This window comes from Lissotriton helveticus, chromosome 10 (assembly GCF_964261635.1).
Source record: "Lissotriton helveticus chromosome 10, aLisHel1.1, whole genome shotgun sequence".
Classification (NCBI taxonomy): domain Eukaryota; kingdom Metazoa; phylum Chordata; class Amphibia; order Caudata; family Salamandridae; genus Lissotriton; species Lissotriton helveticus.
Window position 1 is genome coordinate 1,158,467,530 of NC_136071.1, and position 18,738 is coordinate 1,158,486,267.

At 44.4% G+C, this 18,738-nt stretch overlaps 1 protein-coding gene across 1 annotated transcript; it reads right to left on the reverse strand.

Moving 5' to 3' along the window:
• Positions 1-8,417: 8,417 nt before the first annotated feature.
• Positions 8,418-12,191, reverse strand: LOC144785655 (zinc finger BED domain-containing protein 4-like). Its single transcript, XM_078664453.1, has 2 exons — positions 10,872-12,191; positions 8,418-8,609 (listed from the first exon to the last, which is right to left on the reverse strand). The coding sequence occupies exon 1, from the start codon at positions 12,170-12,172 to the stop codon at positions 10,877-10,879; it is 1,296 nt and encodes a 431-aa protein (XP_078520579.1). The 5' UTR covers positions 12,173-12,191; the 3' UTR covers positions 8,418-8,609; positions 10,872-10,876.
• Between the last annotated feature and the right edge of the window lie 6,547 nt (positions 12,192-18,738).

Below are 18,738 nucleotides of genomic sequence, written 5' to 3' on the forward strand. Positions count from 1 at the left end.
TTTCCTACACTTACAGCCCAAGTTAGCGAGGAAAACTGGGTACAATATTTTACCGGAATTTTTGACCCGGTTAGGGGGGCCCATGACACCTTTTTTGCCACCCCTACTAATCCTAAGCTACCTTTGGGGATAACAATCCAAGAAGTTGAAATTGCCATCAGTAAGAGCAAAGGTGGGAAGGCACCGGGACCGGATGGGGTCCCGGTTGACCTATATAAAACTAACCAGGCACTCTGGAGTCCACTCCTGACCCAGGTGTTTAACGCATCTGTTAGTGATAGTACACCATCTACATGGGGTGAATCGATAATCCTGCCGATCTACAAGAAGGGAGATAGCGGAGAGGCCAAGAACTACCGCCCTATCTGCCTTCTGGATTCCTCGCTTAAAATCATGAGCAGGGTCTTACTAGCGCGATTGGAGGATTGGGCAGAGGACAACAAGATCCTTGCGGATTCTCAATATGGTTTCCGCAAGGGCCTTGGGACCATAGAGCAGTGCATCAACCTTGACCTTATCATAGGGAAATATACCAAAGCGAAGCAGGGCTCTTTATTCCTCTGTTTCACTGATCTCTCAAGCGCATTTGACCTGGTGGACCACACTCTGTTATGGTCCACCCTACTTGAAATGGGAGCCCCAACTGCAATAATTTATTTCCTGGCCAGACTTTATACTAAGCTTTCAGCCCAGATCCGCTTTGGACAGGCAGGGGAATGCACCAATAAGATCAGGGTCAAATCTGGCATAAGGCAGGGCTGTGTTCTGGCCCCGCTACTTTTCTCCTTTTTTATAAACTCTATGGAGTCCGAACTTAAAAGGGTTCAAGCTGATTCACCGCAGATTGATGGCCACCCAGTTCCGGTATTGTTATATGCCGATGATACGGTCCTTCTCCCAAGAACCCCAAACGGCCTCCAAAACCTTATGAATCACTTTTATGATTTTATCCAGGGGGAGAAAATTAAAAATTAATAACTCCAAGACTTTTATTATGGCCTGTGGGAAAAAGATGAAACAACTCAGGCCATTTAAATTTAAAGAACACAGAATAGAGGTTGTGGATACATTTTGCTATCTAGGCGTAACTTTTAATAGTAGTGGGTCATGGGCTTCCGAGATTTTAAATGTGAAAGCTAAGATGGGCAAAAGCTCCTCTGGAGTATTTCGCTTTGCTACAAAGTTGGGCAGTCGCCGCATTCCAGACATGTTAAATATTTATAAGCATAGATGCGCCTCTATTGCTCTCTATGGCTAAGGTGTATGGGGACACTGTAACCACGGGGATCTGCTAGTGACCGAGAATCAGTTCCTTAAGAGACTCTTGTGTCTCCCCTCTTCGGCATCCACCGAACTGATACATAATGAGGTTGGGTTAGACTATCTGACAGATCTAACGAGCATGAGACCACTTATGGTTTGGAGGTCAATCTGGGTAAAGGAGGAATTAGAATTCACCAGGCGAATTATCCTAGATTGTCTCCGGTTGGATAATGTCTGTAAGATCCCCTGGTTAAAATATGTCCTTATGTCCTATAAAGAAACTTTTAATCAGGACATCCTTGTTGACCCGTCAAGTGCTGCTAACATTCCCAAGCAGGAGGTTAAAAAAGCTTATTTAGGAGCCAAATCAAATTTGCATAGAATCCAATGTAGCCACTTTTCAACCCATGTTTTTTACCATTCTAACAAAGAGGTTGGCAGCGACATTCCTATGTATCTAAAAGAAATTACCAAACAATCCCACCAGTTTGTCCTCACCAGGCCGAGACTTGGTATTGTCCATAACTTGGTGGCATTTCCACGGATGAAAATTCATAGTTCAAGTCCTTGCCCGTGTGATGGTACCACCAAGAAAAGCACAATGCACTTTATGCTGATTTGCCCACTATACTTGCACATTCGACTTTGTTACCTTAAACCTATATTTAAGAAATATTTTGTATCCACTACTGCCCATGCCATGAATTTGTTATTTGCACTTGACACTTTGGATATCTGTTTTTTTAACGCTACTTTTATCCTAAAAGCTGTGTCCCACAGGAAAAGCCTGGTTTTTTAATGTATGATCTATCTGTAAAAACACCCCTAGGGTCTAATATTTGTCTCCAAATGAGCTGTCCCATTGATGAGACTCATGTTTTATTGTGTATTTTATCTTGTTATTTTTATCGCTGTATGCTTTTATGATTGTTTATCAAATAATCGAATAAAGCTTTGAAATTTTTGACTCAGCAAAATGTCTGGGGGTTATCATCAGTAATGATCTTACGATGAAGCCCCAGATCAATGCTGTAGTCTCTTCCAGTTTTTTTCAGCTGCGGAAAGTCCGTAAGATTGCCCGCTTTCTGACCACTGAAGTCCTTACTCTAGTCTTGTTAGCCTTAGTCATCTCGAGGATAGACTATGCCAATTCCCTTTATGCTGGCATCCCGGCTTACCTACTGAAGAGGCTGCAACTCGTTCAGAATCAGGCCGCACGTCTCATTCACCATCAACCCAGGCACCAACACGTTAGTCCTTTGTTAAAATCCCTTCACTGGCTTCCCGTGTCCGAGCGCTGTAAATTCAAATTAGGTTGTACTATTTTTAAGTCCCTCGCTGGAACGGGTCCGTCCTTTATTTCCTCACTACTACACCCTTATGTCCCTTCCCGTAATCTCCGCTCCTCCCACCTGGCCCTACTTAAAGTCCCGGTTTTCAAACGTAAGAAACACGGAGGACTGAGATTCTCATTTCTTGCCCCTTCCTTTTGGAACCCACTCCCCCTAGGTATAAGATCTGCTTTCACCTATACCCGTTTTAGGTCCTTTCTTAAAACTCACTTGTTTTGTAATGCTTACTACTAACGCCTTTCTGCCCTGCGGACTGTCTTCCCCCTTTGCTCGAGCGCCAAGAAACCGCCAGGTGTTAGTTGCGCTTTAGAAATATTTTTTACATTACATTACAACATAATTGGGTCACCCAAGAGACCGTACAACTTGGGTACAGTTTGGTACAAGCAACAAAGTGGTACAAACGGGAACTGCAAACGTTACTCAAAAAGTAGAAACTAATTCTCACACGACAAACAAAATTATTACTCACAGGTTGAGACCTATTGAGTAGGATTTTGTAAAAGAAACCCGCTCAATTTTGTACCCCTATAACATGTACTAATAATAAGTAGTGATAGATGTACTAATGTGCACAAAACATTGCACGAGGGATGCTTGCTTCAAATGTATGTATGAACTAACTCCAATTAATGTGTAAATAACCGTAAATGTAATAACGATGTGATGTGAACGTATTGTGATGGTCTGCATGGCAGGGCCGCATGTGAACCCTGTAAAATGCATGGTGTGTGTTGCTTTAAACCTAATGAATAACACAATTTTCTAGGTTGTGCTCTGCTAGGTTAAACATTAATAATGAATTAGAGCTAAAGTGGGTGGTAAACAGTGAGAATGACATTGTCACTTCATTAATAATTGTCTATTTCTCGTTCTTTTAGTAATGGACGAGTCTTCCATGTTGTTAAATTGCCCGAAATGAGGGCGGGTTGAATTGCATGCGAGCAGGAATCATGTGACCACGCAACTGAAGTGCTGAGCGCAGCGGAGAAAGCTTCACCTGGTGAAGGACAAAACCATTGACAACCAGCCAAAGCCAGTGTCATCGTGGGAACAGAACCCGTAGTCGCTGAATTTAATAAACTGTACAAAATATTGTAACATGTGTACTCATGAGAGAGAAGCCATATTGATGACTGTATAAACAAATATTTAGAACAATGGTGTAGTCAAAAAGCAGAATGAAATCATGATGATGTAACATCCCACCCCTAGAATTTAACCAATCCCTTAGCTAGAAATTATGGGTTTGCAACTTTTTGTGGGATGGACGATGTACTTTTAGGGTATAAGAATAGGTGCTTTAGGGGTGTGGTTTAGGTCGCTTAGGCTGAAGGTGTCCGAGAGAGGAGTGCGTCGCTGTTAGTCGTTTTGCTGAGAGGCCTAGCCGTTCCTGTCCCTGTCCTGATTCTTGAGTCTTTGATCCCCGTCTCTTGATTCGGGGTTCCCCACTGCTACCTAGGCCTGGGTGGTGGTTTTCCATTACAGACCTTTTGGGTTTGTATTTTGATCTAAAGTAGCATTGTAGAATTTGATTTGCAGTTATATTCTTGTTTTTGTACCTTTTGTCTCTTTATCTATCCCTCCGATTTATTGATTAATAATGATATATTTTTACTTGCATCTATTGTCTCTTCATCTATCCACTCCTTTGCAACGTATATTTGAACTGATAACTTTGTCGTGGTTATGATTAGATTGTTGCTCTCTCGCATGAGGTTACCGGTATTTGAATTCTATAAGATGTCGATATGATCAATTATTATTACTAGATAAAATTATTAAATCTTACAGAGAGTCTGTGATTATTTAGTTCGTTTTCCTATGATTGATGTTTAAGAATTTCCATTATCTTCAACTCTTCAACTAATTGGTCCATCGACCAAATAGATGAAAAGTCGATTATTATTTGTTAAATAATTTAGAAGCTCCAGATATTCATATTTATGTTAGAGTGCCATGAGTAAGTAAAAGGAAATGGACTTGACCCCAGCGCATCAGGGATTTGGGTGAATGGGTATGGGCTAAGTATGTGATGTCATTGAATATTTATCCCTGATCATTTTATTGGGTTCACGCTGGATCAACACCTTGGGTGGTTAAACCACTTGATAGAAAGATAAATGTATAATCTTTGCTCATCAGTACAAAACATAACAAGCATTGGCATAGCCAACAGGTCTCGCCTTTGGGGCCTTATAAATGTTTAGCCGTGCAGCACACTATCCTGGGTGCTGTTCCGCCAGGGATTGAAGAGCTACACAATTACTACACAGGGAGCCATGCAGTGTGATTCAGGAATACATGCTTGCCTCGGGAAACATGTACACCATTGTTATTGCTGTGCAAGAGTATGATACGCAAAGAGCAGTGTTGGATCTGGTTGCATTAAGTATCTCACACACATAGAGCAATATTTATAGTCTATATGTCGGGTGCGTTGGTCGCATAATGCAGATAGTGCACACTCTTGCAAAGTGCCTTCTACCTAAACTTTATTTTCACATTACCTCTACACCTCTGCCATGCCACCACACCCTACTCGAATAATGATAACAAGCCTGGCACACTTTTTAAAAACTTTATGTGTTTATATAGTTATACTTTGTTTTGTCAAACATCATTCTGTAACATGCTCTGGAGTCAAGAGTATACAAAACTTTCTAAAAATCATTTTAAGAAGAAGTTATCTCTAAGCAAACCTTGGTGAAATCGGACCACTTCTATTATAGTTCTTAAATGAACCACAAGGTTTCCTGCCATGAGTTCTTGGTAGATAACCTCATGGTTGAGTGCGCGTGCAACCGTGTGAGGAAAGGTGTTGTGAGATAAGTGCTGCAATCGTACTGTAGTAGCACCCGATTTAGAAGAAGCATCACCTCATTCAAACAACAACACAATTACATTATACTGCCATCAAAGCAATGTTGTGTTCTTAAATGTTGTCCATCGACAGCTCTGTGTTCTACATGAAAAAACAATTCGCTTTAGAGACATCCCTTGCAGGTTCCAGAATGACAGCGAGAGAACCAGCCAGAGATGATAAAAGGCTCCCAAGTTGAAGAAAGGCCACGCACCATAACAATAATCACACACACGCGTGGCTCTGTGCGTAGCCAAACAAATAATTATAAAGAGACGTATCAACTGTACCGCATGTCTGAAGGAGATGGAGCTATTGTGCATAAGTAACCCATCATGATGGCATGAAACTAAAAAGACCAGCGCTGTTTATGCAATCGAGAGGATTTAAAGATATGGCAGGCTATTAAGATGGCTTGTTTAGACCAGAGTCAGTATCTCGGCACTCCAGAGCAGGAGGCCGCCCACCCTGGGGAGGCGGGGCGTGCAGCAGCTAGGCGCTAGGCATGAAGCCGGTCTAGGCTAACCCTGGGCGTAGTTCGCGTAGCCGCACTCCGCGACGCTACGCGAAGACGCACTTGCACTCCGCGAGCTACACGTAGCTCCGCGGACATGCGTAGTAGCTTGCTAGACCCGTTCGCGCGCCGTTTTTCGTCTTCGGGAGCGCGGTGCGCGTGTTCGGGGCGCTGCCTGCATGCTCGCAATAGCTAGCGCGCTAAGTTACTCAATGAGGTTTGTCCCGCCCGCTTGCGTTCCCTTATTTCCGGTTCCGGGTCAAAAGTAACGTGTTCGCGTTGTGTTAGACATGTTCGGGAACTCATCTTCTCGTTCGCACTGCCAAAGTGCGTGATCGCGTCAAATATCGCGCGAACTTACCGCGGCGGTCGCGACGGGCAGAGCCATCTTCGATTTCACACTCTGGCTATGGTTTTGGGCCTACTTTAGCATCTCACTCCTATCTCTTCCATCCTGGTCTTTTCCCTCAGTTTTTCTAACTTTCTTTACTTCTTACCTATTTCTGTCTGTGCCTAGGTTTATATTTCTCATTTTATTTTTACTTTTACCACTTTTTTTGCAACTTTTCTCTTGTTTTATATTACTTCCTTCTTTTATCTTTCTTCTTTCTTCCCCTAACCTTTTTGTCTTCAACTTTCCTTCTCCCCTCCACCCAGAACCATGGTGAAGGGTGCCAGCAGCATCGGCGGCTCAAAGGGCAAGGCGGCTGTGCCTAAAAAAACCCGGCTGCCTTGCGGCAGAATGCGCCCGGCAGGAGTGACGCCCCGCCAACTTTTTGGGGAGGAGGAGGTGGCCGCCCTGGTCTTTTTTATCCAACGTCACCTCCCCTTGACTTTGGCAGCAGGCGGCAGGCCCGGCTCCGGCTACCAGCGCATTGAAGAGCGTCTCCGGCGGTGGGCGAAGGTGCGCCGTGCAGTCTTCCGCTGCTCCGGTATCCGGCGTACCCACCATCAGCTGTCCCACCGCTGGGCCGACATTTTGGACCGGGAGCAGGACCTGTTGGACCTGCTTGGTGTGGAGGTTGTGGGTCTTGGTGAGTGGCTACCCCAAAAATAAAGTGTGTATATATATATATATATATATATATATATATATATAGTTATATACATATATATATATATATATATATATATATAGTTGTATAAATATTGTTATTGTATCTTTGTAAATATTGGCTGAATAAGTAACGCGATGACTGTTGCCCCTAGTTACATTTGCGATGTATTCCGGTATATCTACTGTCATTGTATGACAGTGTTCTTCTTCTTCACTGGCTCTTGCGTGTTGTTTCAACTTGGCGCTAGCTGTTGCTGTTTATTGATGTGAGATTTTCTTTATTGTTGAGAACTGAAGTTAGTTAATGCTATTAATAGAGTCTTGTCCTTCCTTTGTCCGTCAGTGAAATAGCGGTGGATGGATAATTGTACGTTGTTTGCATATTGTAGCATTTTTTTCACGGCCTTCTCTTCTGCATGAATCGAATCCTTTTCTTTCAAAGAATGCTAACGTTACTTTGTTCTTCTTACCTCAGCCAGGGCCGGCTCTAGGGGGCATGTGCAAGCTGTGCAACTGCACAGGGGCACCAAACTTCAGGGGCCACCGCACCAATAGATATCCTTAATTTAATAATACTCTAAGGATGGATACATATTTGCGTTGCGGCCCCTGGCATGGATTTGTTGCCTCCGGCTCTGTTCCACTGTAGCAGTGTTATTTGCAATGATGTCTATGTTTCACAGCACTCAATGTTTTTCTCTTTGTTTATTATTTTAATTTTTACATGAACCACAGAACCCAGGGGCAAGCAGAATACAGGGACCGAGTCGGCGGGTGAACCACCAGTTACACAGAGCTCCTCTACTGAGGATCCTGCTGCTGTCCCCAGTAAGTCCAACAGTGCTTGTTTTTTCCTCTGTAATGTGTCTGCAGTGCTTTGTCAATTGACAGCAACCAAGTATGCATCCAGAATGATGTTTGTCTAGTATTTTTGTAAACGTTAGTATACCACTACTAGTCTTGTGGGTATTCTTCTATCTCCTATGGAGTTATATACATATTACACAACTATGTAACTATGCACACGAAAATTGGATGTTGTTGGTACAGATAGGCAGGTTGGACCTTACTTACACCTCAGTCACAGAACTCTGAGGAACGCACAATTCACTGAACGTCAGCCTATATGGCCTGAGTCATTGGTCAATTATTCAATTCACACTCCTGAACCCCAATACCAAGATGCCGAATGCTTTTAGGACACAAACCGTTACCTAAGAAACCCCCTTTTGCTCACTCACTCGTGTGAGTCTCTAAGACAACAGACACTGAAAATAAACTTCAGAGTCAAAGTGGTCATTCAAAAGCTTTATTTTGTTAGAAGTAAGTAAGTAACATCAATGTTTTTAAGTTGTTCCGTCAAATACGTTGAAGGGCCCACCAGAAAAAATCCAGAGTTAAAACAGGCATAATAAAGTAATCAACATTTGTACAGCTACTAGTGCACAATAGGGAAATGTGGCAACTATCGGAGACCTCTCACCAACGTATACTGGTCAGATATTCCTCTTTTTTTGTAAGCTATGGAAATGTCCGCTTCGTAGAAGGCAATCTTCTCACCTGCCGAAAAATAATGACAAAAGTGGTGCACGTTAGACAGTATGAAATACATTTATGCCAGTTTTATGCAGCCATGCTAAAAAGAAGTTGTAACCTGTAAGCAAACTCTATTCCACAATCCACATAGAAAACTTAAATACGGGCCCTTTTACTTTCCCACCTCTTCAGGTGTATGCATTGAACAATGATGTGTTGCCCCAGAGCGTCTTCTCGTACTGCGCAACAAGCTGCGAGTTAACATGCGCAAAACTGGATACATTGATGTACAAAGGTTACATAGTTCACTTCCAATTTCCAAGGACTAGAGTAGCAGGACAGATGAGATGAGCTTGGGTACCATACCATAACAATGAATGCTAATATGTGTAGTGACTCTGCTGTACTATGCAATGTGGACTCATACTGATTACGTACTTTGCACTTAACTGTTTTGAAGAACTCCATTCTTGGTGAACAAGTACAAAGGGGGCTGTGCATCCATCTAAAAAGGTGTACTTATTTTTATAGGTGCAGAACCCTTACCATCGACCAGTGCCGACGGGGACAGCGGCGCAGCTTCAGCGATCCCGGCGGGGACAGGAGGAACAGAGGCACCTACACCAGCAGCAGTGGGGGGGGAGCCAACAGCGGCGGGCGATGGTAAGTTACATTCAATAGTGATCTGCATTACTTGGTGGGAGGGGAAAACTTTCTCACTGTACTCTACTGGAAAATATATGATGTTACCTTTACTTGTCATTAGCATGCTAAGCATTACCACTACAGTAATGCAAGTGGCTGATAGCAGTCGGATGCATGGGTTGTTGTTAAAGCATGTAAAGGGGAAAACACAGCTGCCAGCGTGGTTGGGAGACACACCCAATACCGGTGGTTAGTGGATAGTCTCAGCAGCAGCGGTGTTTTGGGCAAACCCAAAGGCAAGGGAAGGAGGGGACGACTGGGTGCATGGGTCGTTGCTGGTGAAACACAAACCAAATAAGGTTTGTTGCGCGGTATAAAGTATTATAGTCTTTACTAGACATGTGCTACTAGCTGCCCCCTGTTAATTAATGTTACTTTGAGAGTGTTCCCGCCTTCCCGGAATCAGAGTATATAATACAAAAGGAGATATGAAAAAGACAGGTGTTCGTTCTAATGTGTGTGACCGTTGAAGTACACCCATGCTAATAGGGCAGGCATAATGCCGTGCCAAAAAGTCCAAAAAATTAATAGAGGCTGTAGAATGTTCAAGATAGACGCAACACAATTTCTGGTACTCAGCTTGCTTGCTAGTGCTACTGTGCCGCCCACTATGTGTTGAATCAATGTTGTGTTCTTGATTTGCGGGGAGTTTGGATTACAACAATTCTGTTTCTTTCTTTATAGTTACTCCTTCCCAAAAACCAACAAGGAAGGAGTTGGCAGTCCGGGCCCGGCAGCGGAAACTGCAGGCAATTGTAGAGGCCTACCGCCGGCTGGTGGATCAGGCCGAGGAGGAGGAGGAGGAGGCGGCGGCAGCAGCTGCTGCCTCTTCCAATGCCCCGGGCCCCAAGCCTGCAGGACTACGTCGCCGTGGTCAGGCAGCCGCCCGCCGCCGCATTGTTACATCTTCGGCGGCCCCCCCACAACAACAACAACATGCATGCAAGTGTAGGTGCCGTGATTTCAAAGCAAAGATTCTCCGCCGGGTAGCGAAGTTGGAGGAGGAGCGGAAGAAGCTGGAGGCCGGTCTAGAGGAGCGTGTGAAGATAATGGTGGACAAACACCTGAAAGCCCGCCGGCTTTGAAATGGACCCTGTTTTTTGCCCCTTTTTTAATCCTTTTGTTGGTGGGTGGGATGTGGGAGTTGGGGTGTACATTTGGGTTGAAATTTGGTTGGGGTTAGGGGAGGGTAGGGACAGCTCTGGGTCAGGGGGTTACATTTGTTATATATTTTATTTTTCTATTATCATTATGAAAATATAAAAATAAAACAAAGATATTTTCACAAGAAAACATTTGAAGTTCATTTGTGTTTGTTGGGGGGGTGGAGGGGGGACTGTTTCACCAAATAATGTACGTTGTGCAACATGAACATGAACTACGAACGATAAATTAAGTACTGACTGCACCTGTAGTAGTAGGGTCACAAGTGCATAAATAATTTATATTATTAAATAACATGGGAAAATTGCCCATCACGTGAGTCTGAAGTTACTACTAGTATACTTTAATTCCATGCACATTTGCTCAGAGTCGGCTAAACAATCCTATGCAATGCATTGCATCATTCCTTTAATATACCTGTCCTAGTTGTCAGGGAAGAGGAGCTCGTCCTCAAACTCTGTGCGTTCAGACAGAAGTAGGTCATGTAACCCAGTAGTGAGGACGTCTTCTTCACACTCGCTTTCTTCATCCGGCGGTGATTCACGTACTTGATAGTCTGGTGGTATGAAGCGTTGATTCATTTTTATCATTGTCAGCCGCTCCACGCTTTTGGGGGAGAGACTAGTCCTTTTCGATGTGACAATGGCACCAGCAGCACTGAAAACCCGCTCAGAGGAGACACTGGCTACAGGACAAGCCAGATACTTTATCGCCAGCCTGCTCAGCACTGGCCACTGTCTCCTTCTTTCATACCAATAGACCAATGGGCTTTGCTCCATGAACACCTCTGTTGTGTCATCCAGATAGGCCTGAACCATCCGCTCAATGTTCATTGGTGCTCGGCTTTGCTGGTCCTCTTTTCCCTTTGCAACAGCAACGGACTTACCCATCCCTTTCTGTAGAAAAAAAGCAGTTATGCTTTTGGTTGGGTCTGCTGAATCAGATCGTGTAGGTGCTGCTTTTGGTACTGTTGGTGCCTGCTGGAAAGCAGACGCACTGCTCTCACGCTGTGAAGAACTTGCGTCAGGAGTACTTGGACTGGCCTGGGCTGGCAGTGGCAGGCCTTTAAGTAACAGCCGTTCAGTTTCTAACTCATTAGCTTCCGCAGCTATGGAAGTTTTGTACTTGTCAACATCCTCATCTGAAAATGGAATTACTTCGTTACTGCTGACAAATAATTTGTACCGTGGATCCAAGATTGTTGCAGTTATGTAATGTTCACCTGACACAATATTGTTGAGCCTTACATTTTCACACAAGCGGTTGACTAAGCCCTTGGCTAAGGTATATGCATCAACTTTTTGTTCGTCACCTTCGTATGTTTCACAGACCTCCTTCACCTGTTGCTCAAGCATGTACAACAATGGGATGGCTTGGCCCATAGTACAGTCCTCCCTGCTAACTGCACGTGTGAAGACCTCAAAGGGTTGTAGCATCTCTGTGATGCATTTAATGAGGTCCCACTGCCACATCTCAATGGTCAGGGCTTTAAGATTAACAGTAGGATCCCCTAATCTTCTTGACATGACATAAGCATTCAGTGGGATGTACTGCTCAAAGAGACGCTCAAGCATGAAATAAGTTGAGTTCCAACGTGTTGGGACCTCCTGGATCAGTGCTTTGACTGGCAACCTATGCTCTTGCTGAATGACCCGTAGCAGCTTCCGTCCTTTGAAAGAATGGTTAAAGTGCGTGCATATTCTTCTGCAGATGGCCATTATTTTGCTGACTTTGGCTTCATTTTTCAGAAAGTCTTGCACGACTAAGTTTATGCAGTGTGCCAAACAGGGTACCCTGAAATAATGTCCTTCTCTCATTGCCTTCACTACATTACTGCCATTGTCGGTGGAAACAAAACCAATCTTAAGGCCTCTTGGTTTCAGCCATTCAAAGACCTTGTCGTTAAAGTCAGACAAAATGTTTTCAGCAGTAGACTTTTGTCCATACCAAACATGGCTATAGTTGCATGTCTGCGCGTATCATTAAAAATTCCAGCAACGTCACGGAGGCCTGAAGTTAACTTGTCTTTAACACCTGCAAAAGAGATCCAGTGTGCGGTGATGCACATGAAATCTGTAGCATCGCAACTGCTCCACATGTCTGTTGTCAGGTGGATACAATGGACAACACTCTGTTGTAAGGCTTTCCCAATCAATTCCAGCACATCGTGGTGTAGTGCTGGAACAGCCACTCGGGCAAAATAGTAGCGACTGGGAACGTTCCATTTTGGGCAGAGGGTTGCCACTAATTCCAGAAATCCAACAGCCTCAACAAATGAAAATGGGAGAAGGTCCAGTGCTAACATTTTCGCAAGTTTGGCATTGTATAAACGTGCTACTGGGTGGTTCCGCTCGTACTTTCCCTCCTGCCTTAACATGCTAGGAATGGTAAGCTGCTTTGCATGTCTTTGAGTTGTGCTAGACGGACCACCTTGCATCGCAGACTTTGCACTCCTTGGTGTTTCCAGCTGACTCTGGTGCCACTGAGAAGTTGCAGATGCGGAGGATGTGGACTTTACCACTCCAGTGCTGGCGACAGGGGTCGATTGTGTACCACTCCTAGATAGAAGGTCATCGTCTCCCTCTTCTTCTACCTCCTGGTCAACCATGAGTGGACCTTGTACCACTGTATCCCCACCAACACGAGTGCTAACATTTTTTAAGCTTGCAAGGTGGTTCTCCCACCTGATCACGTGTGTTTTTTTCAAATGGGTCGTTTGCCCTCCAGTCCCATAGTTTGTACCAAGCTTACCACGACTAACATTGACATGACAAATGGTGCATACAGCAATGTTCTCCTGAACTGGGTGAACCGTAAAGAAGTCCCACACTGGGGAGGTAAACTTTTGTCTCCTGCCATAGGAAGAGGAGGACCCACTGCCAATGCCGGATGGACTGGAGGATTGTGGAATTTCACTATGGGACAGCTCAGTCCTAGTACTGCCACTACCTCCTTCTGTTGAAGTGGCGCTTCTGCTGGATGTCGGATGCTGCCGGGCCTTCGCTGTTGAAAAAATTGGAGCTGGTGTTACTGTGGGTGTTGAGTGTGTAGGAGTTATGCGTGGTACCTGCTCATCAGTCATTGCAGCATTTCTGGATAGGGTGAAAATGTTGGTCTCTACATCCTCTGCACCAGGAATAACGATTGTGATGATGACAGTGTCAGACCCGTCTTTATCACCAGCAGTATCCTGCTCACCTACATCGACCTCCATAAGTTCAAGCCTGCCTGGAAACTTCCTTTTTCCTAGCATGGTCTTCTTGGGATGTCTCTCCTTTGAATGCGCAGATAGTTGTGGCTGCCAATCCGTATCAAGGTCATCGGAAGGGATGCTTTGTGAAGAACTCGATGCACTAACCCTCCTTTCCCTTGGTGAATTCAAAGGAAATAGATCACCTACAGAAGTGGCTTCCTCTTCTTCTTGCTCGGAAGGAGGCTCTACTTCCTGAACTGCCCCGACTTCGGGAGGAACAACTACTACTATTTGGTGCGGAGATGGTGGTTGTTGTTCTTGAGGAAGTACTATTGCGGGCTGGGGTTTTTCAACAACAACTGTTGCGGGCGGTGGTTGTGGTTGTTCAACAACTGTTGCGGGAAGTGGTTGTGGTTGTGGGTGAACAACTCCTATTGCGGGCGGTGGTTGTGGTTGTTGAACATCTACTGCTGGCGGTGGTTGTTGATCACTTCCATCTTGCGTGGATTGTGTACTACTTTGAGACAGCGATAAGTTTAGTTCTGGCTCAGTATCACTGCTCGCAAGCAGAAGGCTGGCTACCTCTTCGACCCTCATCATGTGCTTGGCCCTGGGATGCTGGCTTGCCCCCACTAATGCAGATGTGCTGGTCCCAGCTTGCACCCCAGACCCCGCTGCTGCAGGCGTACCTTTTGGGGTGCCAAAAAAGGTTTTGGGGTCCATACCAGACTTAAGTGACACTTCCTTCTGCTGTTCCTTCTTCGCAGCAACTTTCTTTGTGGTGGAGGACCTGGTAGCTTTCTTAGGGCCCATCTTCTTCTGATGTCAGTCAGCTCACAGCAGCACAAATTGCAGAGATGTCTGGTCAGATGAGTCACACACCACACGTGGCGTACAACTGAAGGACGTCCGTCTGGCAGTAGAACGAGCGATGGATGAAAAAACAACCAGCACCTCCTCAGTCTTTTTTGTGCACCTACAAGTAAAGAAGGCAGAACAACATCAGTCAAACAAGCAGTAAGGCAACATGAACAATTGAAAGACACACAGGTCAATGTATAAAAGACAAAACAGAAGACTAATAATACCAGTCCAGCAGCACCACAGCTCAAAGGCCACATGAAGTCCAGAAAGAACCAATAAAGTCAAGCAGGCCTATAGATACCAATATGGACAGAAAAACGAGGATGCCTGCTGCACATGACATGACAGGTTAATGTGCAAGGAATAAATAGCCCATGGCTAAGACAGAGGTTGTAAACCTAACACCGCAAAAACACATACAAAGAAACCCCTGCCCAGGCTCCCAAAACAACAACCAAATGACAAATTCTGTTTTTTTGGGTGCACAAGAAAGACCTGCAACATTTTTGAGAAACTTTTATGCAACTCGGGACATATTGTCCGCGAGAATGCTAAATCGGCATGTTCGGCAGCGCGAACGGAATAAAAAGTCGTGTTCGCGTTCCCGAGCAAGTACATTGAGTGCGCGAACAAGACAAAAAATGTAAGTTCACGTGCTCACACTGTGCGAAGTTACCAAAACTACCCAAGCTGTATTCCTAGGGTTACCTAATGGCAGAAATTGACAGAGTATTTAAAGTTTAAACACACCCAAAACCAGAAATACCCCACACATAAAAATAAGATTTTCTATATCAATCCAAGACATCCATGATTTTCACATTAAGGGTACACCACAAAAACAGTTGATTACCTTTCATGACCCTACTATGAGTAGTACCTATGGCCTACTGCCAGAGTAGGCCACAAGGTTGGAGGCCTATGCCTATGGCAAAAGCACAAAGGAAGGACACACAAAATGGCCGCCGACATAGGGCCTGGCCACCAACAACAACATGGCAAAATCACAAAGGATGTATACACAAAATGGCCTCCACCACATGGCCTGGCCACCAACAACAACATGGCAAAATAAATCACAAAGGAAGCATACACAAAAAGATCACCACCATAGGGCCTGGCCACCAACAACAACATGGACAACTTTACAAAATGGCCTCCACCACATGGCCTGGCCACCAACAACAACATGGCAAAATAAATCACAAAGGAAGCATACACAAAATGGCCGCCACCACATGGCCTGGCCACCAACAACAACATGGCAAAATAAATCACAAAGGAAGCATACACAAAAAGATCACCACCATAGGGCCTGGCCACCAACAACAACATGGACAACTTTACAAAATGGCCTCCACCACATGGCCTGGCCACCAACAACAACATGGCAAAATAAATCACAAAGGAAGCATACACAAAATGGCCGCCACCACATGGCCTGGCCACCAACAACAACATGGCAAAATCACAAAGGATGTATACACAAAATGGCCTCCACCACATGGCCTGGCCACCAACAACAACATGGCAAAATAAATCACAAAGGAAGCATACACAAAATGGCCGCCACCACATGGCCTGGCCACCAACAACAACATGGCAAAATCACAAAGGATGTATACACAAAATGGCCTCCACCACATGGCCTGGCCACCAACAACAACATGGCAAAATAAATCACAAAGGAAGCATACACAAAAAGATCACCACCATAGGGCCTGGCCACCAACAACAACATGGACAACTTTACAAAATGGCCTCCACCACATGGCCTGGCCACCAACAACAACATGGCAAAATAAATCACAAAGGAAGCATACACAAAATGGCCGCCACCACATGGCCTGGCCACCAACAACAACATGACAAGAAAGAGAAGACAGACAATAATGCCTATGGCAAAGGGACAATGCTTTGCTTCAGAAAATGGACACACCACACCACCGCCCAAATTGGTCACCCCACCCCAAAAAAAAAAAAAAAATTACATAGAGGACAGAAAATGGAAGTGGTCCATGCTCCAAAAAGAGAAAACTACAACCAAAATGACAACATAACATAAATGAGGACTTTTTAGGTGCACAAGAAACACCTGCAACATTTTTGAGAAACTTTTATGCAACTCGGGACATATTGTCCGCGAGAATGCTAAATCGGCATGTTCGGCAGCGCGAACGGAATAAAAAGTCGTGTTCGCGTTCCCGAGCAAGTACATTGAGTGCGCGAACAAGACAAAAAATGTAAGTTCACGTGCTCACACTGTGCGAAGTTACCAAAACTACCCAAGCTGTATTCCTAGGGTTACCTAATGGCAGAAATTGACAGAGTATTTAAAGTTTAAACACACCCAAAACCAGAAATACCCCACACATAAAAATAAGATTTTCTATATCAATCCAAGCCATCCATGATTTTCACATTAAGGGTACACCACAAAAACAGTTGATTAACTTTCATGACCCTATGAGTAGTACCTATGGCCTACTGCCAGAGTAGGCCACAAGCTTGGAGGCCTATGGCAAGAGCAAAGTGGCTGGAAACATTAAATGGCCGCCAACACATGGCCAGGCCAACCACAGAAAGTTAATACAATGAACTCATGCATGCCTACACACTAACTACATGGGGTACTAGGGTCAGATATTGGCTTAAAAATTAGAAACATTTTAAATTCCACAAAATGCAATGTTAGAAAAAAATTACAATTTGGGACCTCATGAAAGTACAGGCCTACATCAATAATTTCATTCCAGGATTGAATACTGTAGTTAAAAAAAAAATCAAATCAAACAAGCACAAGTCTACATCACTCATACATTACACAAACTTACTTGAAAAAGAGAATTCCAATTCAAAAAGTCCTCATTAAATCCAAGGTAAATCAGTAATGCAGCCAACACAGACAGAAAGTGATCCTTCCAGCTCAAAATCCAAAGGAAAGTGAGCACCACATGGACAAAGCACTGGGAGGAGCCTGGTGGACAGGAACAGGAAGTTGTAAACTCAAGAGCCCTTCCTCCTTACTCTGCAAAACAAGAGTAGAAACAAAAAGAGGGGTCCTTCCCCCCTAAAAATAAAGCCAAAGGTACAACTTTAAGGTTTTTTGCTTTTTTTTCCTAACCAAAATGGTAATTTATTATGGTTTTAACATGCTCGCGAGTTATTCTGTGCAAGAATGCAGTTTCTGCGTGTTCGGCAACTCGATCTTACCAAAAAGCATCCTCGCGCATCCTTATGACGCTATCTCGCATCAAAATGACGTTATCGCGTTCGCACAGTCGCACGGGACTGTGCGAGAGTGTTTCCAAACATGGTGGCACAAGCGACCAGGAAAAAACGAACGCAGAACGAAGGTAAGCCATTGCCGCGCACGCGATAATGTTATTCAGCGCGCGAGAACTACGCTACGCACTGGATCGCGGAGTTATCGACAGCTACGCGTTCTCCGCGGAACGCGGAGCTGCCGAAACTCCGCAAGCTCCGCGAACGGAGCGTAGTTCTTCGCCCAGGGTTAGTCTAGGCACCTAATGTCACAACCTGTGAACAACTGGGGACAAACATCTCATCCATTCCCTAACCACAATGCAGTCTTTAGTGGCCATAGCCTGTAAACAAAGAACAAGTTAGCAGTTTAAGAGGATGTGGCGTAACATACAGGGCTGCCGACTTTGGGACTGAAGAACCAGGTTTGAATCTCGGCGTCGGCTCTCCCCACGACTCCAAACAAAATGCAGATTGGAACAAAGAAAACAATGCTGAATCAAAACCAAATACAGAACGCTCTGTAGTGCTGGCACTGCTGCTCCTATGGCTTGGGCTGCACTGGTTGCTATGCCTGGGCATTGGGCAGTGATAACTGGCCGGGTTTAGCATTGGCGTATATTTATTTCTAAAAAGAACAACCATTTACAATGCAATAGGTCTCGCAATGACATTATTTTGCACTATTAACATTGTAAATTACATTGTTTTTCTTTTGTAAAGCATAAATAAAAGGCATTGAAATTTAAAATGCAAATAGTCAAAAGTTTTGTAAATGCAAAATCTATTGCATTGCATTTACATGAGTGTTGATTTTTCTTCAAATTGGCAGGTATGTGTTTATTAATTTAGATAGCAGGTTGTTTATAGAGCGGTGGCGACTTAGCACTTTACCCTGTGCATGTTCTGTTTCCATCTTACAAGAGTGGACAATGTATATGCACCAGTGAGTGCATGTCTAGT